Source organism: Chelonia mydas, chromosome 6, assembly GCF_015237465.2.
Source record: "Chelonia mydas isolate rCheMyd1 chromosome 6, rCheMyd1.pri.v2, whole genome shotgun sequence".
NCBI classification, from domain to species: Eukaryota; Metazoa; Chordata; order Testudines; family Cheloniidae; genus Chelonia; species Chelonia mydas.
In genome coordinates this window covers 15,040,889-15,064,457 of record NC_051246.2, presented here as the reverse complement: position 1 = coordinate 15,064,457, position 23,569 = coordinate 15,040,889, and the positions used below count along the sequence as shown (strand labels likewise).

Here is a 23,569-nt window from a genome sequence, read left to right as displayed (position 1 = left end):
GAATGCTCCGAGGTCGGACCCAGGCAGGTGGAAGCTGTGTGAGCTTTGTGTCCTGCAGACAGGCTGCTCACAGAAAGGAGACTTCCCCAGAGTCGTGACTGGCTTCATGGGGAGTAGTTCCAGAGCATCGCCATGACACAGCTGTTTAGTGGGGTGCAGGAAATGCTGGGAGGGAGCAGGGAGGAGAGGGGATGGGGATAGGGTGCACTCGGGGGAGGGGGCGGAAAGAGGCAGGGAAGATGAGGGGCAGGGGCGGGAAGAGGTGGGGCCTTGAGGAAGGGGTGTAGTGGGGGGTGGAGGCTAGGGCTGAGCCCGGGACTTGGGGGTCTGCAAAAAAATTTAAATCTAAATGGGGGTCTTCGGGTTGCTAATGTTTGAGACCTGCTGTCCTAACAGATAAAGCACAGGGTATTAGTTGGTGTCTGCTACAACCACCAAATCACACTAGGGCTAGCCCCCCTGCCCCGCCTCTTTTGGCTGAGGCTACAGCCCCGCTTGCTGGTCACAGCCCCGCTGTGGCCTAGCCGGGCTGGAGGGGGAGCCAGAGAACTCCGCCCCTCCCCCTGTGGCCCCGGCTGCACAAGGTTTGAGGAGGCTTAGCCTCTATTATGCACTGCCCATGCACTAGGGAGTAGGATGACCAGATCCTTACACATCTTAATGTGTTGGGAAAACGCTGCGTGATCATGGGGGACTTTAATTTGAGCGCCATATGCTGGAGGTGTCCTGCTGTCAGCACTGAAACACCCTTGAATTGCAAAACGTTATAGATGACAAGTTCCTCACGCAGAAAGCATTGCTGCCGACATGGGGGAAATTCTTGATTAGCTCTCGTCCTGACAGATAAAGGGGAACTGATAACAACTGAAAATGAATGGGGCTTAGATGTAAGTGATCATGACTTGATCACATCTGTGATGTGCAAACAGAATAAAGTCTGGACCAGTCGTGTGTCATGCCTGCTGCTTTAAAGGATCTCTCAGGCTGGATTGCGTAAGGCTCATTTCTGTTGAAGAGCCGGTAACAGGGACCTCTCACAGACGCCTTCCTCTTACCCTGGAAGGACAAACAGATGTATGTTTACCCCCTGGCGCTGCTCAGAAATCAAGAAGGATCGTGCTTGCATGATCCCTTATAGCACTGGCTTGGCCTCAGTTCTCTACTCTGCTGACCCCGTCCGCCAGACCTCCCTTGACACTGCCTCCAGAACTAGACCTGACCTCACAAGAGCATGGTCGCCTGCTGCACCCCAACCCAGCAGCTCTTCGTCACACGCTATGGGCACTCCATGGTTGACTCCGCAGGAGGCCGACTGGTCAGAGAACATGCAAAACATTCTCCTAAATAGCAGAAAGCCTTCTGCCTAGATAATTTACCTGTGAAATTGGACGCGGTTCTCCTCGTGATCTCAGAATAAAAACATGTTCTGGACTGTTTGTTCTGCCGGAAACAACAAGGCCTGGCTGTTAGTTCTGTCAGAGCTCACTAGCAGCTACCTCTGCTTTCCAGCCACCAAGTGCAGGTCACTCAGGATTCTCCAATTGCATGTCCGTTGGGTACTTAAAGGGTCTGGACAGACTCTCTTCCCAGGTGGCGGATTCAATCCTTCCTTGGAATTTAAATCTACTATTATCTGGGTCAAGGGGTCCACGCTTGGAACCAGTGGCTGCCTGCTCTTTCCACGAAAGGGGTGTTTGGGGTAGCAATTACCTCTGCGAGAAGAGTGGGGGAGTGTGAACCTTGGGAGCTGACCCTCCTTACCGTACCATTTAGGCTGAGAGGAGAGCCCTAAGTAAGGGAAGCTCACCTGTGGTGGAACAGGAGAGGCGTCTATAAAACCAAGCGGCTGGTGGCAGAAAGAGGCTGCAGGGAGGAGAACTGCAGTCGCTGTCCCTGGGATAAGGAGAGAAAGGGGCATTGGCCCCAAGAGGAAGGTTTGGCTAGTAGACCAGGAGGACATAGGGGTCTATGGGTGGACAATAGGGTGGACAATGCAAGCCTGGGACAGGCACGGTAGGGAGTACTCTAGGGGTGAGGCAGGAAGGTTTGGGGTAGTACAGAGCTTGGCTGCTGGAGACAGGACCCCTGGACCAGAACCCAGCATAGAGGGTGGGCCTGTGTTCCCCTACGGCCCCTGAAGGACTGGCACGATCCGGGCAGTGATCGTGAAGACTGTCTGGGACTGTTCATCCCAGTCACTGAGGGCGCGTGCCTGGGAGGCTGTGGAGGACTTTGTAGAACCTTGGAAGAGGAGGACCATTGTGACTTGGCTGGAGGGCTAAGCCATGGAGACGAGGCGCTGCAGCTTCTGAGGAGCAAGAGAGGGGCCCCAGAGCAAGACAGCAGGCCAAGGAACAGCAAGAAGAGGGCGCCAGGCTGAAAGAGCTGAGCCCCAGAGCAGCCAGCAGGAGGTGCCCCTAGTGGTGACTGGCAAACCCCATAACGGCAGCAGAACTGGACACAGGATTCCAGCAGTAGTCGCACCAGTGCCAAATATACAGGTAAAATCACCTCTCCCCTACTCCAGATTCCCCTGTTTATGCATCCCAGGATCGCATTAGCCCTTTTGGCTGCAGTCTTGCACTGGGAGCTCATGTTCAGCTGATTATCCATCACAACCTCCAAGTCTTTCACACAGTCACTGCTTCCCAGGATAGAGTCCCCCATCCTGTAGGTGTGGCCAATATTCTTGGTTCCTAGATGTATACATTTATGTTTAGCCATATTCAAATGTATATGGTTTGTTGAGCCCTGTATCAGTGACCTGTAATCTCCAGTATTTACCACTTCCCTAATCTTTGCATCATCTGCAAACTTTATCAGCAATTATTTTGTTTTCTTCCAGGTTGTTGATAAAAATGTTAAATAGCATAGGGCCAAAAACTGAACCCTGGGTGACCCCCCCCCCCCCCCGCCCGAAACACACTTGTTCAATGACAGTTTCCCATTTATAATTACATTTTGAGATATGGCATTTAGCCAGTTTTTAATACATTTAGTGTGTGACAAGTTAATTTTGTATTATGCTAGTTTTTAATCAAAATGTGATACCAAGTGAAATGCCTTACAGAAGTCTGTTACATCAATACTATTACCTTTATCAGCTAAACTTGTAATCTCATAAAAAAGATATGAGGCGGTTTGACAGGATCTATTTTCCATAATCCCATGTTGATGGGCAGTTATTACATTGTCCTCTTTTTATTCTTTATTAATGGGTTACTATATCAGCTGCTTCATTATCTTGTCCAGGATTGATGTAAGGCTGACAGGCCTATAATTACCCAGGTTATCCAGTTTAATTATTGGCACAACATTAACTTTCTTCCAGTCTTCTGGGACATCCCCAATTTTCTGAGATGTATTGAACATCATTAATGGTCCAGCAGTTCCCTCGGCCACCTCTTTTAAAACTCTTGGATGGAAGTAATCCAGGCCTGCTGATTTAAAAATGTCTAAGTTTGGTAGCTGCTGTTTAAAATCCTGCTGAGATACTAGTGGAATGGAAAGAGTCATCATATGATACAACTACATCATACAGCTTTTTCCCAAATACAGAACTGAAATATTTATATAACACTTTTGTTATTTCTGGCATTATTATTGACAATTCTATTTCCAACTAGTAATAGACTGATACCATGTTATGATTCTTTTTGTTTCTAGTATATTTTTAAAATGTATTGTCCTTAACTCTGCTGGCAATGGATTTTTCCTTGAGTCCTCTTGCTTCCCTTATCATTTTTCTACTATTCCTAGCTTCTGATTTCTATCCATTACTATCAACCTGCCTTGTCTTCCATTTCTTATATATATTTTTTCTATTACTGACTTCACTTCCCTCTAAGTTAGGTTGGTTTATTTGCCAGTGTGGTCTTTATTCTGGATTGTGACTTCTTTGGGTATCTAATGAAATGTTTTTAAACAATTCCTAAATCTCATTCAGAATGGTTTTTAATGGGGGGACAAGGACTGGGATGTGGTTGTGGCTAGACAAGGCAGGATGGGTGAGGCAATGGGGGTTGTCAGCCTGGGTGGAGGGGGATGGGTGCATAGGCACTGACTCTGTGGGTGCTCCAGGGCTGGAGCACCCACAGGGAAAAATTAGTGGGTGCTCTGCATCCACTGGCAGCCAAGCACCCCTCCCCACCCCCCACATCCTCCGAGTGTGCTGCATCCCCGCTCCTCCGCCTACTTCCCAGCGCTTGCTGCTGCCAAACAGTTGTTTGGCAGCATAGCAAGCTCCGGGAGGGAGCAGAGAGGAGCAGGAACGTGGCATGCTCAGGGGAGGAGGTGGGACTGGGGTGGGGATTTCAGGAAGGAGTCAGAATAGGGGCAGGGAGGGGGCGGGGACTTTGGGGAAGGGGTTGGAATGGGGTCGAGGCAGGGGCGGCAGGGCAGGGATGGAGTCGGGGCGGGGCTGGGGGTAGAGGGGGGTTGAGCACCCACTGGTGCGAGCAGGAGTTGGCACCTATGGATGGGTGAGGTGATGGGAGCTGTTTTTAGCTAGGTGGGGGGATGGGTGAGGCACTTTGTGTCCTCATCTATGGAGCACGGTCATGGCCCCACTGGACACTACCACTGTGCATGAGGGCACATGCCCATCTGAAGTGGAATACCCTGACCCAGCGGCTGTAGGAGCAGTTCCCGGCGGGTCAGTCCCTGTTCTTCTCGCTGGGCCAATTCCACAGGTGAGATGAAAAGGAAACTGGAACAACACAGACTCCTTCATGTGCACTAAAATGGGAGGGAGTCTCCTAAGCAGCCTTTGAACCTGGGCCCCTTAGCCCCAGCTATGAGCACAAAGGCTGTGGGGGTCAACCACAGCAGAGGGGACCTAGCCTTGGCCCGTGGGATTCGCTGTTTGCCAGGGCTCATGGGCGTGGGTTTTGTTTCGGGCCCGAGGAGATACGTGTGGCCGAGGGGCTATGTCTGCGCGTACGCAGACAGTGATGTGGCACAGTCAGTCTGCGCTGCAGGGCTCAGCCACCCAGTCTGTCCCCCTGGGCACCCGGGGGCTACTCCCAGCTCTGCCATGAGGAACCTTGGTTTGCGGCTGGCCCTGCTAAGGAATTCCACACCCCCACTGCCCAGAGAGCCCACAGCCAGCTCTCAGGGGCTTCGCCCTCGAGTGCCTGGCCCCAGAGGCACTGAGCTGTGGCCATGGGGAAGAACAGAAGAGCTGGCTTGGGCCACTTGAAAATTAATGCACACTTTAAATTTAGCCCACTGGGGCCACCCACAGCCCCCTCTTATCCCAGTCTTGGGCTCCCCCTACAGCTCTTCCAATAGCCCTTAATCCTGACCCTCAGCTCCCTGCTGGCCCATCCCTAGGCTTCTCCTACCCCCAGCTATGCCAGTGCCCTCAATGCTGACCCACAGACCTCTGCTGCACAAGCCCTGCCTGCTAGTGCCCCTCAATCCCAACCCGCAGGGTTCCCCCCGCTCCCCCATGCTGGCTGTTGCTCCCTGTCTTTCATTCTCCCACAAGCTGCTCCTTGGCAGCAGGGAGAAGACCGGGGGGCGACGCTGGCCCTGCTGGCTGCTGTGCCTGTCCCCTCTCTGGGGCCCTCCCCCCAGCCCCGCCTATGCTGCCCGCCGAGCCAGAGCCAGGGAGGGCGAAGGACCTGCAGGACCAGACCAGGCAGGCGAGTTCAACGCTGAGTCTTTACTAAACCAAAATCTACACAGGGCGAAGCACAGAGCAGGGGGCAAAGGCAGCGATGGGCAAAGAGCACAGAGCACGATGGGAGAATGAGGCTAAGCGAGCACAGCGGGCATGTCTGAGGCAGGAGCGATTCCCTGAGAGCAGGCTGGGTTGCTAACTGCCCTTACTGCCCCTGTGGCCCTCGTCCCGCTCGGAGCAGGGTCCTTCGGCTCCGGGACACCTGCCCTCCCGAAACATGCACTGAGAGGATGGCACTGCCCTTCCTGGGCAACACAGCAGCAGTCTTGGGGGGGCACCGGTGTGGGAGGGCACCACTGGGATTACAGGGCCTACATGTCTCCCGCGTGAGGCAGACACCTGGCCTGGAGGGGTCATTCCTAGGCAGCCCCCTTGGCATTTCCCCCCTCCCAGCATCTGTCTCCATGGGGGCAGTGGGGTGGGGGCAGCTCAGAGACACAGGGGAAGCTCTCTCCCTAATACCCAAGCAGCTGGAGATGGGGAAGCAAGAGGCTGGGCTAGGAGGGGCAGGAGCTCCCAGAGATGGGATAGAGGAAGCTGTGCCCCTCTTCCCAGGAAGATGAAGGAGTCGGACGAAGACTATTTAGCCCCTTTGGAGGGGCCCTCCTAAGGTCAGCCAGGCCTTCTCCCCCATGGCAGTCAGGCAGCCTGTGGGTTGTACGGTGCTGGGCGGCTGGGTTGGGCGGGCCCGACGCTCCCGTCACAGCAGGGCGCAGGTACCCTTGCGCTTGATCTCGGAGGCAGAAGATAGCAGCCCCATTTTGCGCTCGCTGTAGGGTGGGTAGCGCAGGGAGTTCATGGTCTCCAGGCCCATGCTGCGCAGGAGGCAGGCGCGGTGGTGAGAGAAGGTGTCAAAGCTGAACTTGCCGTGGTACGAGCCTAGCCCACTGTTCCCTAGAAACAGAGCAGAGCTCAGATACGGGCACAGGCCAGGGCCCAGCCATGCCCACCCCCACGGTACGATCCCAGCCCACTGGGCCCTGCCCACACACCCCCTCCCCCCCACAGTATGATCCCTGCCCACTGGGCCCTGCCCACACAGCGTGGCTCAGTCACGGGGCCCAGCCACACACACACACACCCCCACAGTATGATCCCTGACCACGGGGCCCTGCCCACACAGCGTGGCTCAGTCACGGGGCTAAGCCCCCACCCCCCCCCCATGATCCCAGCCCACAAGGCCCTGCCCATACAGTGCGGCTCAGCCATGGCATAGCTGCAGGCCCTGGTCACATCAGAGGAGATGCAGCCAAGCAGCGTGTCCGTGGGCCGCTCTGTGCAGTCCCAGGGCCCCAGCCAAGGCCCAGTGTATGCACCATGCCCTGGGCAGAGACGCTGGGCCCTGCTCCCAGCCCGTGTATCTGCAGGCAGCTGGGTCAGCAGTGGGAGGCTGCACGGCTCCAGGCTGTGATGGCTGGAGCTGATTAGAGCTGGGCCCTGACGTGCCACAGCCTGTTCCAGGAGCCCCATGGCAGAGAGGCCCCTTCCCCAGGCTGTGCATCTAGCAGCCCCCAGGGGCTCGGCCCCAGGCTGGGGGGCAAGGAACAGGGGCAGGCTGGGGGCCCAGACGTACCAATCCCACCGAAGGGCAGCGAGAGCAGCGTCATATGCATTATGGGGTCGTTGGCACCAAAACCACCGCTGCTCGTCCGCTCCAGCACCTGGTGCACCAGCTGGGGGGAAGCAGAGATGGGGAGTGAGGGAGCCCCATTCCTGCCTGATACTGGGGTAGCTGGGGGTGAGTTCCACCCCATCAGCTGGCCAGGAGCCCCTCCCACACAGCTGCTTCCCTCTGGGAAGAGCGACCAGGCCCGGGGCAGGGTCTGGGACACTGGGGCCGTCTCTCCAATTCCTACCCAGCCCAGCCATGTTCTCCAGCCCGTCTTCTCCTGCCCCCTTGCCCTCGCCATGCGGTTATATCACTGCCCAGGCAGGTGCAGTTCAGCCCTCGCCTTGTAACAGCCACACTCCTCCCCACTTCTCCCACCAGGGCGGTGCCCCACGTGTTCGCCCAGGACAGTCAGACCGTCCGACACAGAAGCAAGGGGGCTACAGGCACCAGAGCAGCCTCTGCCACCCACCAGCCAGTGCCACGCACTGTGCTCATGATGCCCAGAGGGTGACTCTGCGGCTGGGGCCTTCTGCGGACCCCTGAAGGGCCCCAGTTGTGTCCTCACGGCTGACAGAGACCTGGGCTGGTTTCATGTCGGTCGTACAGTCTCGCAGTGCCACCCCCGTCTGGACGCTTTCACTCCGCTTCCCAGGGATTCAGCTTTGGCCTCTTCCCGATCTACTGGAGCTAAGTCCAGCGCCTCTGCTCCCGAACCCAGCCAAGAGTGTTCACACGGGGGCGGCTGACCTGGGGTGCAAAGCAGAGCCATTTTCCTGTGGAGACTGGCCCCAGGGTCAGGCGGGGGGTTGCACTGGCCCAGCAGTAAATGGGTGAAAGGCCGGTTCCAGCATGAGTCCTCAGGCAGAACTAACCCTAGATCCCTGCCCCGCACCTTGCTGTCGGCGGCGAAGACGTACACGACCAGCGGCCGCTCCCGGCTGTTGATGAAGGCGATGGCTTCGTCCACGTTGGGCACGGTGACGATGGGCAGGACGGGCCCGAAGATCTCCTCCTGCATGGCAGGCTCCGACGGCTGCACGTCCACCAGCACCGTGGGGGCTGTGGGGAGGGGGCATCACTCACTGCACAGGGGCACATGGCAGCCCTCATCTGCCATGGGTCTGCCCTCATCCAGCCCTGCCCTGGCACCAGAGCTCCCCACAGGCCCTGCCCTGCCACCAGAGCTCCCAGCGCTCATTTCTCCACCATCAGGGCTCCCCCTGGATCCGCAGGCCAGAACCCAGCTCCCTGGCAGTGGGTCCCCCAGAGCCCCACACCCTGGCCAGGGCCCTCACCAATGTAGCGCTCCTTCTCGTCCGTCTGCCCCCCGATGGCCACGCGCCCGCTGCCCAGCAGGGCCCGGATGCGCTGGAACTGCTTGTCACTGATGATGCGGGCGAAGTCGGGCGACTCCCGGGGGTCGGGGCCGAAGAACTGGGTGATGGCGTGACGCAGGGCGGGCAGCAGCTTCTCCTGCGTCTCCGCGCTGCACAGCACGTAGTCGGGCGCGACGCAGGTCTGCCCCGCGTTGAAGCATCGCCCCCAAACCAGCCGGTTGGCCACATTCTGCATGTCGCTCTCGTCAGCCACGTAGCAGGGGTTCTTGCCCCCCAGCTCCAGCGTCAGCGGCGTCAGGTGCGTGGCCGCAGCTGCCATCACGATCTTGCCCACTTGGGGGTTGCCTGTGGGGGTTGGCGAGATGCATCAGGGCAGAGACCTGCCACTCTTCCACCCAGCCTGGGGCACCAGGGGCCTTGGGATGCAGGCAGCCTCGGCCTCGCCCAGGAGGGGGAAGGACCCTGCATCTGGCTGGGAGCTCCAGTCACTCTCAGCCCCCGTCTTCAGGGGCCTCAGGGCTCGGAGAGTCACTCAGCTGGGATCCCAGCCCCGGAGAGCCTCCTCTTGGCCCAGTCAGAAGAACCCCGAGGGGCCCAGAGCCACTGGCCGGGCCCCAAGTGTGTGCCCTGGCAATGGGCTCTGGGGGGAGCTCCCTGGGAGAGGGAAGGCAGAGGACGTGTGTAGGGGGGACTGGATGGTGCCCTCTGGTGTGGAAGGGGAGGGAACCATGGGAAGGGCTGGGCCACTCAGGATATACCAGTGAAGAAGATGTAGTCAAACTTGTTCTCCAGCAGCTGGGTGGTCTCCGTGGGGCCCCCAGTCACCACAGCAAAGCAGTCCTGCAATCGGAGAGGGGAGGGTGTTTGGGGTGATCTTCATCCTGTCCCCTTTACTCTGCCCCACTCCTGCCCATTACTGTACTGTTTACCCTCTCTGCTCCCTGTGGCCCTGTCCCTGTCACTCTGGCTACCGGCACTGACGGGGCATTGGGCGGGGGAAGGGAGCACTGGGGAGCAGCTCAGTGGGTGCGGGGATGCAGTGGTCGAGGTATTGGGGAGCACAGAGGATAACTGGGTGTGGGAGGCTGGGGCATGGGGCAGGGGGCTGGGCACGGTGCTAGGCATGAAGAAGTGGCTCAGCGCCTGGGGAACAAATGGGCATGGTGCCAGGGGAGGGGGCAGCTCCTTACCTTGTCCAGGTAGCTGGGCAGCACCTCGGCCACGAGCTTCTCAGTGCTGCTGCTGATTTCGGAGGGTTTGATGATGACACAGTTCCCTGGTGGGGCAGGCGGGACATCACTAAGCAGCACAGACACCTCCCCTCCCCAGGGCCTTGCCGCAGCACCCCGACCCACCACTGGGGAGCACTGCAAGGATATGCCCCCCGAGAAAACACCAGGAGCCTCATTTGGTGCTGGGGCAAGGCTCTGTGTCAGGAGCCCTGCCTTGGAGCACTTGGGCACCATGCTGGGGGTGGGGCAGGTTCCAGGCTGGGGCAGGTTCCAGGCTTTGGAGTTTGAAGTCCCTGACTCACCAGCAGCGATGGCCCCAACAAGGGGCACCAGGATGAGGTGCAAGGGGTAGTTCCAGGGCCCGATGATCAGCACCACTCCGTGGGGCTCCTTCCGGATGAAGGCCGTGTCGAGCTGAGTAACCTGCAGGGGAGGCCTCGGCATCAGGCGGAACAGGTCCCAGGTCCGGGGGGGGACTGAACTCGCCCGTGGGGATAGGAGTCCTAGCACGGTCGTGGGGGCACATCCCAGTTCAGCCCTGGATGCTTGTTCCCACCCGCCGCAGGCCTCGACCTGTGGGTGTGTTTCCTCCCCTATCCCCGCAGCTCAGCCCCGGGGGCGCATCTCCCCATTACCAGATTCTTCACCACAAACTCGTCCTTCATCCAGCTGCACAGGTTGTTGAGCGCGTAGTTGACCTCGTTCTTGACCAGCATGACCTCGGAGAGCTCCGCTTCCAAGCGGGGCTGGGGGCATACAGCAGCGTTATCTTCAACCCCTGCCCATCAGGGACCCCCCCACCCGATACACAGCTCTGCCCATCCACCACTACAGACCCTGAGGGAGGCGTGGGGCAGGGGTGGGACCAGCTGGGGGAAGCTCACTGGGGTGGGGGCAGATGCAATGCCATCTCCCCTGGCAAAAGGTCCCCTCATGGGTCAGTGCAGTCCCCGGGCAAGCAGTGCCTGGACTCTTCACCAACACCAGACTCTCACACAGCCACCTGGGTGCATGAGGCCTTCTGCCAGCTCCGGGCAGCCAGGAGATGCTGACCCATGCCGGTAGGCAATCCCTGGCCTCAGATCTTCTCGCCTTTGTCACCTCCCAGCTGGTCCCCAGCAACGCGACAGGCCTGGGCACAGAGCCGTCCCACCTGCAGGAAATGCCAGCTGGGGCAAGTCACCGTAGCACATCTCAGCACCACAGGAGCCCTCACCCCATAATCTCACCCTGCACTGGCACCCCATGGACAAGAGACCAGGGCTGGGTCAGGCGCATCTCAGCGCTCCATGGCCTGGGCCCGGCGTATCTAACAGAGCCTAAAGCCCTGGGAGCGGGACCGGGGTTGACAGTTCCACTCCTTGGGCCAGGGGGACTCTCTGCCACCAGGCAATGCTGGTCTGTGCAGGAGACAGAGCCTCCTCCAGGGCCGGTCACAGCCCAGGGAACGAACTGTCCTGGGAACTACGGTTCATCCCAGCCTTCCCCTCCAAGGGCCAGGTGCTGCTCCCAGTGGCCTTCACTGACAGAACCCAGAGCAGCAAGGACATTTAACTAGACCCTACCAAAACACCCCCACCTGCACACACACAGTCCCGCCCCCAGGGGAGAAGAGAGGGGACCACATGCTGCAGTCACCTCACGTAAGCACAACCCACAGCCCTCGGCTCCTGCGGGGAGGAGGGTGGGCCAGGAACCTGGGCAGATGAGACCCCAGTGCACCCCCTGCTAACTGTGCTGTGGTGGATCCCCAGGGAGACCCCCCATTCCTCCTCCAACCCTTCCCTACAGGGAGACGTGCCCCCCACTTGCCCTGTGCTGGGCTCAGCCCCACCCAGCTCACCTTGCGCATGTCCGAGGCCATGGCATCCAGGATAGGCTGCTTCTTGTCATCCAGGAAGCGGCCCAGCGCCTCCAGCTGGGAGATCCGGTGCTCAGCGGTGCGCGTCTTCCCCGTGAGCCACGCAGCGCGCAGGCTGCTCACCAAACCCAAATAGGGGTTCATGCTGGTTGGGAGGGGGTAGGTCAGCCTGTCCTGGGAGGACCCAGAGTCCCCCCCCCCATCCCCAACTCTCCATCCACACAGCCGCTGACCCCCATCCACCTTCACGGCCACTGATCCTTCCCCCTGCCCATTCCCATGGCATCTGAGCCTCTAACTCCCCTCCCTCTGCACCCGCTACATATCCCCATACTCTCTGATCCCCTAATCCCCAGCCCCTGCACTCCCTGTCCATCCCCAAGGCCTCTGATCCCCTAACCCCTCTCCCCCTGCCCATCCCCACAGCCTCTGAGCCCCTAGCCCCACTCCCCCTGCAGTCCCTGCCCATCCCCACGGCCTCTGAGCCTCTGACCATGCCCATCCCCACAGTCCCCAACCCTGACCCCTGTTGGGGGGGCACAGGCAGTGGGGGGGGTCTGCCCTCTTCGGGGGGGTGCAGATGGGGAGTGGAGTGGTCCAGCCCCAGAGGGGCCCAAAGGGGTGGGAATTTCAGTGAAATCAGGGACGGGGGGGCAGCCCGGACTTGGACACAATCCCACAACCCTCTTCTGCCCCCTACCGCCCCATGAAACAAGCCCCGGCCTCACTGCCTGATCACCCTGCCCCCGCAACAGGCCCCGCCCCCAGCGCCTGTTCACCTCGCCCCCGCAACAGGCCCCGCCCCGAGCACCTGTTCACCTCGCCCCCGCAACAGGCCCCGCCCCCAGCGCCTGTTCACCCGCCCCCAGCGCCTGATCACCTCGCCCCCGCAGCAGGCCCCGCCCCCAGCGCCTGTTCACCCCGCCCCCAGCACCTGTTCACCTCGCCCCCGCAACAGGCCCCGCCCCCGGTTCCGGATCCCCTCCGTACCACGTACCTGTCGCGGCTGTTGCGATTGGCACAGCCCCGCCCCCTTCCCGCCATGCTGATGACGATTGGGCACCGGCCGCCGGCGGAGGAAGGTGATTGGCCGGGCTGGGGCGGGGCTGAACCAGGGGCGGGATCTTGTGGCCCTTCACTCGCTGTGATTTCCTGCCGGGTGATGCGGCCACGGCTCCGCCCCCCGCCCCCAGGGCAGGGCAGAGACCTAGAGCGGTCAGCGCCCAGCAGCGCTGGAGGGGGCTGGGAGCCAGGACTCCTGGGTTCTATCCCTGCTCTGGGAGGGGAGTGGGGGTAAGAGCAGGGGGCAGGCAGGTCTGCTGGATTAGAGTGGGGGGCTGGGAGCCAGGACTCCTGGGTTCTATCCCTGCTCTGGGAGGGGAGTGGGGGTAAGAGCAGGGGGCAGGCAGGTCTGCTGGGTTAGAGCGGGGGGCTGGGAGCCAGGACTCCTGGGTTCTATCCCTGCTCTGGGAGGGGAGTGGGGGTAAGAGCAGGGGGCAGGCAGGTCTGCTGGATTAGAGCGGGGGGCTGGGAGCCAGGACTCCTGGGTTCTATCCCTGCTCTGGGAGGGGAGTGGGGGTAAGAGCAGGGGGCAGGCAGGTCTGCTGGATTAGAGTGGGGGGCTGGGAGCCAGGACTCCTGGGTTCTATCCCTGCTCTGGGAGGGGAGTGGGGGTAAGAGCAGGGGGCAGGCAGGTCTGCTGGGTTAGAGCGGGGGGCTGGGAGCCAGGACTCCTGGGTTCTATCCCTGCTCTGGGAGGGGAGTGGGGGTAAGAGCAGGGGCCAGGCAGGTCTGCTGGATTAGAGTGGGGGGCTGGGAGCCAGGACTCCTGGGTTGTAGCCCCACTTGGGGAGCGGGGTCTAGTGGTTAGAGTGGTGGCAGGGACTGGGGGCTAGGGCTCTGGTGTCCTTTCCTGGCTTGGGGAGGGCAGTGGGGTCTAGTGGTTAGAGGCTGAGGGGCAGCTGAGAGCCAGGACTCCTGGGTTCTATCCCAGCTCTGTCCTGCAGTTGTTCAGAGCACAGATTTATCCTCCCATCAGTGTCCCGCACAGGTGTGACCCTACCGGCCTGTGGCCCGTGGCTCCCTGCTGTCAGTGTGAGGATGGGCCTGCCTGGCCGGTGTTGGTTTGGTTGGGAGGAGACTCTGCCATTGGGTGCTCTCCCCAGTAAGGTTCTCGGAGGGGCAGGGACTGGTGGCTTAGCGCAAGAGCCCAGCGCTGCCACTGCCCTCCTAGGCCCTAACCCTGCTACAGTCAGCAGGGCTTGGCCTGGGCCCCCTTTGTGTGGTGGTGGTGGGGGTCTGGCTGCCCCAAGCCTTAAACCTGCTAGCCCACCCATTCGGCTCTGCACCCCTCAGCTGAGGTGACCCACAGAGCTTGGTGTCTCTCGGCTCTCGGCCCCTCACCCAGCAGCTTTGGAGTTCGTCTTGCCTGTGTCGCTACCCGTGGGCGCCTTCCCTGGGGTGTCTCTGTTTGCGTCCATGTTGTTACCCTGGAACGTGTTGGTGGCTTTCAACAAACGTGTCTTTGATCTACAGAAAGTCATAGAACTGGTTAAAGTCAATGGCTGTGCTAAGCACCTGTCATTCAGGCCAAAGGAATGGAGCAATTAAATGTCCCTTTGTGTAGTGGTAGCTGGAAACAGCAGGAAGCCACTGTCCAATGCAATGAACCTCAGGGCAAAGCTAATCACAAGCTAAGGAGCTTTCCTGGGATTGATTGCAAATGTGGGGGGTGGGCAAGAGGGGGGAAACTGATTTGTTGTGTGTGAAAAAGCAGCCAGGCTGCAAGAGATGCAGCAGAGAGTGGGGCCCTGGAGGAAGCAGAGACCGGGCTGCCTTCGGGCAGGGAGCTCTCTGGAGGGGCAGACTTGGATTTCTGAGCAAGGGACCTGCCTCCTGTCTCTTTGCTGGGCGCAGGGGACCAGACTCTGCCTGCGTTCTTTGGGCAGAAATGGGATTGCACCAAAGAACAGCCCTGACACGTAGCCCCCATTTCTGCTTCTAATGGAAACAGCCTGGCAAGGCCTGAATGAACTGCTGGGGCTCGGGTGACCAGATGTCCCGTTTTTAAAGGGACATTCCCATTCTGGGGACCTTTTTTTTATATAGGCGCCTATTACCCCCCACCCCCGTTCCAGTTTTTCACAGTTGCTATCTGGTTACCCTAGCTGGGGCCAAAGGGGCGATAATGTTTTCAGCTGCAAAGGGAAATGCCCCACAAATGCTGCACCTGGTGTGTGTGTGTGTGGGGTGTGGGGGGGTGCCCTGCTGGAGCTGAGGATGTGAAGGATTTACTGTGGATTGACCGAGGAAAGCCCCCGTGATGGGTACAGCAACCAGGCAGAGCAAAGGGTGTCCATGCGTGCTGTGAATTCCCTTAACCAAGAGACCCTGATGCAGCCCACCTGGACAGGTGGGGACTCTCTCTGTCCCAGGGGCTGGAGCAATGGGGTTATCTCCAGGAGGAGAAATGGGTTCCTTGCATGTACACAGCTCAGGGGTGACGACGCAGCCCTGGAGTGGGCCTACCAATGCTGGGAACCCTGCTTCCCTGCCTCACCAGCTCCTGGGAGCTTGAACCGACTACAGGGTTACGAGAAGCTTTGCAGGGAGTCAGGCCTATCCTGACTTCCCCAACTGCTGTTCAAGGGGTCACTTCCTATCCCACCCCAGGGAGAAGGGTGCCCCAGGCTGCAGCCAAGATAGGCCACACCCCACCCGGCACCCCCTGTACCCCACAACTTTTGTCCTGTGTTTGCCATCCATCAGGAGAGCAGCTGCCTTCAGACGCCTGGCTTCTGCAGTGACTCTGTCAGTCGCTCCAACATCGATGAGGAGTATGGGGTTATTTAGGCTTCAGGGGCGGGGTGTACGGGGCCTTGGGAGTCCTGCAGCCAGTGAGGAAGGAGGTCACTGGCACAGCACTCAGCAGTGCCCAGCTCCAAGGGGAACGCAGCCTATCCCAGCGGAGGGCAGGGGTGGGCACGGAGGAGCACAGAGCACCGCTCGGCCTGTGGCCCTCGCCGGGTTCAGTAGGGTGTTTAGGGGTACCTATGGGGTACAGGGCAGTGGCAGCCCGGGGAGATGGGATTCGGTCTCAGGATTAGCGTATTGGAGCTATTGTAAATAAAGGCTTGAACCCATGGCCTCTGGCTCTGAAAGCGGGAGGCACCACTACCCGAGCGCCAGGGCCGACGCCCCTGGCTGGAGGGCGCAGGAGCAGAGCCCTAAGCCTGTGACACGGTGTGACCAGCAGAGGGGAGCGGAGACCCCAAAGGTTAGTCTGGGATGCACAGTGAACACCAGCCCCTTCCTGGGTACATGCCAGGGCTGGGAGCAGGAGCCTGTCACCCAGCCCCGCGCCCACTCACGTTCCCAGGCACTTGTAACTGGCCAAACCTGTCGGAGCCGCCAGGCAGCCTCTCTGCCTGGGGGCAGCCCAGGGAAGAGATGAGCCCAACAGCTTCTCCAAGGAGTGGGTGCTACCCACCCCAGGCAGGTCTGAGCAGTGAGAGGAGACGTGTGAGTCTAGGAGCCCCCGGGCAACTGGCTCAGATCTCTGCATACAGCTCGGGCAGCAGAAAGAACAGGCCCAAGGAGAGCAGCTGGGACCCATGGGACTCAACCATCTGACTGCCAGCTCCTCTCCCCTGTCCCAGGGCTGGTCCTCATGGGACCCAGTCCTGAGTCTGAGGGGATTTGCAGTGGGGTAAGCTTCCCCCACCCTGCAGTATGTAACCTAATTGCAGTATGTAACCTATCATTTAAATTAGCTGCTGTACGAGATGATCAGAGGATAGCTAATGTGATGCCAATTTTTAAAAAGGGATCCAGAGGTGATCCTGGCAATTACAGGCAGGTAAGCCTGACTTCAGTACCAGGCAAATTGGTTGAAACTGTAGTGAAGAACAGAATCATCAGACTCCTAGATGAACATTATGTGTTGGGGAAGAGTCAACACGGTTTTAGTAAAGGGAAATCATGCCTCACCAATCTACTAGAATTCTCTGAGGGGGTCAACAAGCAGGTGGACAAGGGGGATCCAGTGGATATAGTGTACTTGGACTTTCAGAAAGCCTTTGACAAGGTCCCTCACCAAAGACTCTTAAGCAAAACAAGCAGTCATGGGATAAGAGGGAAGGTCCTCTCATGGATTGGTAACTGGTTAAAAGATAGGAAACAAAGGGTAGGAATAAATGGTCAGTTTTCAGAATGGAGAGAGATAAATAGTGGTGTCCCCCAGGGGTCTGTACAGGGCCCACCCAGAGCCCATTTCTGCCCCCCGTGCCTTGGGCATCCCTGCACTGGGCTCTGGCCCTTGCATCCCTGGTGGATCCAGCCTTTCTGCCACCCTGGGGGGAGGAGCAGCGCAGTTTTGTCCCCTTCCATGGGGAAAACTGAGGCACAGAGCCAGGAAGGGGCTGGCCCTGTTGTTCAGGCACAGGGGTGGGACTCAGGAGAACTGGGCTCCCTTCTGGGATCCCTGCCAGCCCTGGATCTCTGAGGGCACTGCTTCCCATCAGTACATCAGGGATAATAGCCCTGGCCCACATGTGTGCCTGCTGCCGTGGTGAAGAGGCACAGCCCAGCCCAGGTACAGGGCTTTAGCTGGTCCTCAGGCCGCCAGCCCAGGGCTGGGCACAGCGCCCAGGGCCTTACCACAAGCCTCTCCAGGCTCCGCTCACTCACCAGACAGCAGAAGGGCTGGGACCTCCTGGGGAAAGGGGGCAGGAAGCTGCCCAAGGCCCAGCCATGCCGACACTTCCCCACAAGGTGCTATTTGCACTTATTGCATTAGCCACCTAGTGAGCTGGACCCAGCCTACAGACCCCAACGCTGTCCACACGGGACCACCAGGAGATATTGGACAGCACTGACTCCAACTTGTTCCTGCCCTAGGCCTGGATCAGAGCCAGCACTCCCTAGAGGGGAAAGACCCCCTGCCTATTCTCAGGCTCCCTGCCTATTCTCTGACCCCCTGAGCCAGCCTGCCCTCAACCGTGGGACCAAATAGGAGCTGGCACCTCCTAGAGGGGAAAGACCCCATGTCCCATCCCCACCACACACCCCTGAGCAAGCCCGCCCTCCCCAGGACTGGATTGGAGTAGGCGACCCCTAAAGGGGAAAGGCCCCATATCCCATTCCTTGCCCCCCTGAGCCAGCTGCATGCTCTGGGCCTGGATCAGAGCCAGCACCCCATAGAGGGGAAAGGCCCTATGTCCCATTCCCCCTGTCCGTCCCCCCCGTCCCCCAGCTAGCCACTGCCCCACCCTGGGGCTGGATTGGAGCAGGCACCCCCTAGAAGGGAAAGGCCCTGTTCCAGGCTGGACACCCCATTGCAGTGGCTCAGCGAGGGACCTGTACCTGAGGCACTGCCCATGCACTCCGGGGTTGGGTGCTGTTGAGGTGGGAGCTCGGCACCTTGCTGGCTTCTCGCAGGGATTTCCTCCGACTCAGCCCTCTTGGCAGTGTTGTTTGCTCAGTGCTTCACTCCAGCAATGCTCGTGGGTGGGTGGCAGCCAATTGGGGCACAGCAGAGAGGGCGGGACGGCTCCCCGCCTCTGTGGAAACACAAAGCGGGGTGCAAAGTGTACAGCAGGGCAATGCCTCGGAAATGGGGGTGATTGCCAGGGGGCACTGTGAGCACCCCAGAGAGCTGGGCACAGCTGCACCACGCCGCCTCACTGACACCAGCCACAGCCACGCAGGAACCTGGGGACCAGTGCTCCCTGGGAACCACCCTCACACCACCATCCCTGGGACCCTGCGAACCCCACTCCCCTCACACCGCCCACCCCCAGGACCCTGTCCTAGGAAGCCCCTCCACTCACAATGCCCCCCTGGACGCTGCCCTGGGTACCCCCCTTCCCTCACACTGCCCCCCTGGAAACCTCCCTCCCCTCACACTGACCCCCTGGACCTTGCCCTGGGAACCACGCTCACACCACTGCCCCGGGACCCTGCAAACCCCCCTCCCCTCAAACTGCCCCCCTGGACCTTGCCCTGGGAACCCCCTGCCCTTCACACTGTCCCCCTGGGACCCTGGCCCAGGAACCCACCTTCCCTCACACTGCCCCCCTGTGAACCCCCCTCCCCTCACACTGACCCCCCAGACCCTGCCCTGGGAACCCCCCTCCCCTCACACACACACCCCCGGACACTGCCATGGGAATCCCCCTCCCCTCACACTGCCCCCCATGGGACCCTGCCCCAGAGGTTGACTCTCCGGGGCTCAGGCGGATTCCCACCCATCAGCTTGGCTGGGATTAGTCATGATCTGATTCTGAAAACCCCACACCCTAATAATCCCACAGAATCACGTGTGGGAGGTGGCACAGCTGGGCCCCTGTGCCAGCACATCTGCCCCTGCCTCTGGCATGCCCGGCAGTAACTCACCTCCCACAGGGAGCCGCATGCCTGCCGGCTCCTTGCCCTGCTAATTACCGCTCCTGTAAGCAAGGGGTAGTGGCAGTAGTGCCCCAGGTACAGAAGGGAAACTGAGGCACCAAGACAGGAAACAGCCAGGCCAAAGTCACCTCCAGGAGCTAATGTCAGGGAAAGAGAGCTCCAGGCCCCACACGGGGTGAGGCCCAGATGGCCTTGCCTTGCTCCCCCTCAGTGTTCTGCATGGGGAGACTCTGTGCTGCCTATGAATCCTCCCTCTGCCATCACTAAAGCAAGGCTGCCAGCCCTGCCTGCAGGGGTGGGGGGCTCTGCAGGGTCCGTGGCTGTGTGAATTGCCCAGCACATCTCCTGCAGCCTGCTGTGGGCCAGGATGCACACTATGTGCCCAATCTGGGGGTCCACTTAAGGCACCCTGGCCTGGTCATTCCTAGCCTTTCCCACTGGTTGTTGATTGAGTTTAACCTGAGTCCTCTGCCTTTTCAGTGTGGATGGGGTCCTGTTGCTGCCTCCCCCCCCCAGGCCCCAATCCCCTGGCCCCCCCAGGACTAAGTGCCCAGCTCCTCAAAGGTCTTTCAGCTCCCAACATCCACTGAAATCAAACTCTACTGTCCCTTTGAGGAGCTGGACCCAAGTTCTTTGCCTTGGAATTTCCTTCATTTGCTCTTAATGGTTGTAAATGGCCCCGGGCCATTGGCCCCTGTGGGGCTGCCCTTGGGAGACCTGCCAATGGCCCCTGCCTGCTGCCAGGGGGCCCGACAGACCCTGCTTGTGGGGAGGGAGTGCAGAAACGAGAGGGAGAGCACGTCCCTGGGGGAAGGGCAGAGCTGACCTAGCGCTGAATGGAGCGGGGAATCCCCCCCTCCCTCAGCAACTGCTTTGGCAGGGGGTAGTGCCAGCTGCCGGCCCAGTCTGAGCTGTGGGGAGAGGCATGGGAGGCGCAGGGCTGGCACACCGGACAGGACGCCAGCCAAACGGATCGGCAGCACTGTGCGGGTGCTGTAAGGCTGCCTCAACGCTTCCTCCTCACCCCAATGCTGCATCTGCAACACAGGGCCCCTCCAGCCAGGGCGCCTTGGGATCCAGCAGCCTCTGTCCCTCCCAGAGGTGGGGGAGGGGGTCAGACAGGGCAGGGGGAGGCAGAAGGCCGCCCCTCTGCAGACGCCCTGTGTATTAAACAGTAACTATTTTTAAAAAATAACTTTTCTGCTTATAACAATAATTTTGACACAAATGTGTTTTAGTCTTCATTTAAAAGCGGTGAGAAAACATCAATTCATTTTAAACAACAGGGTTATACATTTCAGGTTTGAAATAGTGTGAAATATAAAAAATGTGTTTAATTTATAAAGGGGGGGGTCACACTCAGAGGCATGCTGTGTGAAAGGGGTCAGCATTACCAATACCAAAAAGTTTGAGAACCACTTCTCTAGGGACGGGGCTCTCTGCTATCGGGGAGAAGGGGAAATCAGCTCTGGTCAGCTTTGTTTGCATCACACTTTAAGCTGGCTTAGCCCCAATTCCGTGTGTTGCGGAGTTTGCTCAGAGTTGGTTTCTGTGTCAATTGTCTCAAGGATTGTGCCCTGTACTTGGCCCAGGACAGTGGCATTGTGCTGAGCCCGGGGAGAGGGGTCACTCCAAGCCTGTTGCTAGTGGACTTTGGTTGGGTAAGGAAATCCTAGCTCATGCGAGAGGAAAGTTGTATTGCAGAGAGCAGAGGGGTTTTGCCCTCTGTGTAGAATCAGGGCTTGTCCTTTGCAGCAAGGCCTGAGAACCCATGGGTGCAGCACAGAGCCCACAGCTGACTGTGACTCAGTTTGAGGATGCACAGCTGGAGCACCACCTTATTCCAACAGCCTGTGGAGAAAGCAGGTGTGCGGGGGTGAATTTACCACAAGCACGGGTGTAATCTGATGAGCTGATTGTGCGCTCAGAGGAGCACAAAGTGAAGCAAGGCTCCTGTGAGTGTCAGGTCGGGTAGTGAAGCTAGCAATGAATGCAGCTGTTCTCACAACTGGCACTTCCGTAGGTGGGGCACCTTGCACCCCAAGAAGGGGGAGTCCAGACCCCCTGATCCCATGGTCAGGCCCAGGTAATGACAGTGAGCTCAAGCCCATCCTTGGATTTCGAGGGGGACCCATGAAGTGTCGCTGCACTAGGAGATCCCAGGAACGCCAAGCTGCGATTCACGACGCTGACTCAGCCACCTCGGCCCCCTGTGCAATGAACAGGGTGAGCCAGGCACCTTCGAGGGTCAGTGAAGGGTCACCGGACGGCGCTTGCGAAAGGGCAGCGGGATTGCGCAGGATAAGCCCTGCAGGAGGGTTGCCCCGCCTGGAGAAGCAGCGAGCTTTGGTCAAGAAACACGCTCCGAGCTCAGCAGAGAGACTGATGCTCAGGAGGCGGTGAGCGGGTCCTGGAGCAGGCCCGTTTTGCGCCAGGGAGTGTGGCTGCGGCAGCCTGGCCAGGGGACGCCCCAGTAGAGGTGCTGAGCTGGCCTCGGCGTGAAGCCTGGCTGGAGCTGCAACGGCACAAAGCGGAGTTAGCCCTGACCCACGGGATCTTCACGCCACTCCAGCAGGCTGGAAAGGCAGAGCTCTTGGTGCAGCACGTCTGCAGTAGGGCTAAGAGATCTGGACTTGGCTAAGGCAGACAGAGGCTCCCTGAATCCAGGGGGAGGGGACGGGTGGGGAGCAGGCTCCGGAAGCGCGGAGCTGGGCTTTGCTGGTTTTCTTGTTTGGAAATATACAGAGAGGGGTTCTGGGTTTTTTCATCTCCCGCAATAGAGGGATCCTTGGGGGTCCGTGTTTCCTGTGGTGCTGAGCACCCGCGAGCGGGGAGGACAAACGGCCAAGGGGCAGCAGGGGGCACGTTAATGTCCCGATGTCAGAAATAGGAGCAGAGCAGCAGGGGGGAGCTCTGATTTCTTTTATGTACTGAGCCTGGAGCTTGTTGCTCCCCCAGGCACCTGGCAGATGAGTTCACACAGACATGTGCATACTTGTGCCTACAAATGCACACCCCCCCCACCTGTATCCACATGCACACACTTGTACATACATACACCCGCATGTGCACACCTGCACCCATACGCACAGACCCTCAGACACACCTGCACCCACACGCACACATCCCTAGGGACACATGCACTCACACGCACACCCCCCCAGGCACACCTGCACCCACACGCACACATCCCTAGGGACACCTGCACCCACACACCCTCAGGCACACTTGCACCCTCATGCGCACAAGTTCTCCCAATACCAGGGGCACCCGGACCTTTGTAGCTCTCTAAGAGGATGGAAGGTGCTGGCTGCACACATCCCCTTGCATGGGGGAAGCCAGACAGCCAGGGAAGCCATGTACTCTCACTGTCTGGGGCTGTCCAGCCAGCCCCCCAGCCAGGGCTTGTCAGGCTGAGTAGCAGGGCCCTGCCACAAGTCCCTATGCCCCCGCCCCTCTGCTCAGCTGGCTGGCCATTCTGCCCACAGGCTGCCCACACCAACAGTGCCATCCCGGGCCTGGGCTTTGGAAGCCAGGGCAAGGCCCCGGGCAGCTCCCCCCAGAGCAAGGGCCCAGCCAGTGCCCACCTGTACTGCTGCTTGGCAGGACGCAGGTGCATCCCCGAAAGCAGGAACAAAGGCGGGCGATCGAGTTACCAAGGGGCCTCTGGGCAACGTGTCCCCCTGCCGCTCATTCCCTGGGCACGATGTCCAACCCGGCTGCACTGCAACCTTAGCACTGCCCCAGCCAATCTACCCGGCCCAGCTGAGGCCCCCCCGTGAAGGCTCTCCCTGTCTTTCTGGCCGGGTCCCCCCATCGTGGCATCCGCCCACCTCCTCCTTGGCACCATCCCTGGCAGCGAGCTCCTACCCCTCCCCTCCTGCCCGGGGGAGTGGCGACTCTGCCAGTAGCTCCCGCGCCATGCCAGTCTCCGTGCTGGAGTGCAGGTCCCCTTGCCTCAGCGCCCCCTGCCCCTTATCTCCTCACCGCTGAGCCCACAGGGAAGGCCTTGCTGAGCTGGCACAGGACCCAGCCACCAGCTTCACCTGCCAGCCTCGCTACTGCTTGGATGGCTGCCTGAAATCCAAGGAGCTGATTGGCCGTGCCAGGGCAGGGGGTGGGAAGCGGCCCTCAAATCTCACCAGGGTTATCCCACAGAGTCAGCCCGGGGCCCGTCTAGCCCGGTGTCCCAGCTCCAGCCAGCTGCTTCAGGACAGCACCAGGATGCCTGCAGTTGTGGGACAGTTGGCCCCACCCTGGCTAAGTTCCTGTTCTCGGTGCCATCTAGTAGCAGGAAGTTCCAGAGGTCCATGTAAAATAACACTGAATTTCCTGCTTCAACTTTGAATGCCCCTTGACGCTGAAGTTATCTAAACAGACCCCATTCTAGTCCTCTAGTGCTCCGCCGCCACACCCACCTGCCAGTGTCACCCC

General features: G+C 59.6%; 1 protein-coding gene across 7 annotated transcripts; it reads right to left on the bottom strand.

The window, feature by feature from the left end:
• Positions 1-3,861: 3,861 nt before the first annotated feature.
• On the bottom strand, positions 3,862-23,362 carry ALDH3B1 (aldehyde dehydrogenase 3 family member B1). 7 transcript variants are annotated; one of them, XM_027830599.3, is made up of 12 exons: positions 23,278-23,362; positions 18,092-18,288; positions 14,132-14,257; positions 11,711-11,873; positions 10,503-10,613; positions 10,170-10,290; positions 9,826-9,911; positions 9,394-9,475; positions 8,594-8,980; positions 8,191-8,357; positions 7,260-7,359; positions 3,862-6,580 (listed from the first exon to the last, which is right to left on the bottom strand). In XM_027830599.3, the coding sequence occupies exons 3-12, from the start codon at positions 14,206-14,208 to the stop codon at positions 6,387-6,389; spliced, it is 1,488 nt and encodes a 495-aa protein (XP_027686400.2). In that variant the 5' UTR covers positions 14,209-14,257; positions 18,092-18,288; positions 23,278-23,362; the 3' UTR covers positions 3,862-6,386. The 7 variants fall into 7 exon arrangements, 6 of the variants coding, with proteins under 6 accessions (XP_027686400.2, XP_043403914.1, XP_043403915.1 ...); XR_006291386.1 differs by lacking the exons at positions 14,132-14,257; positions 18,092-18,288; positions 23,278-23,362 and adding exons at positions 7,877-8,045; positions 12,726-12,804 and having other exon boundaries at positions 6,564-6,580; XM_043547979.1 differs by lacking the exons at positions 14,132-14,257; positions 18,092-18,288; positions 23,278-23,362 and adding an exon at positions 12,726-12,908.
• Positions 23,363-23,569: the final 207 nt, after the last annotated feature.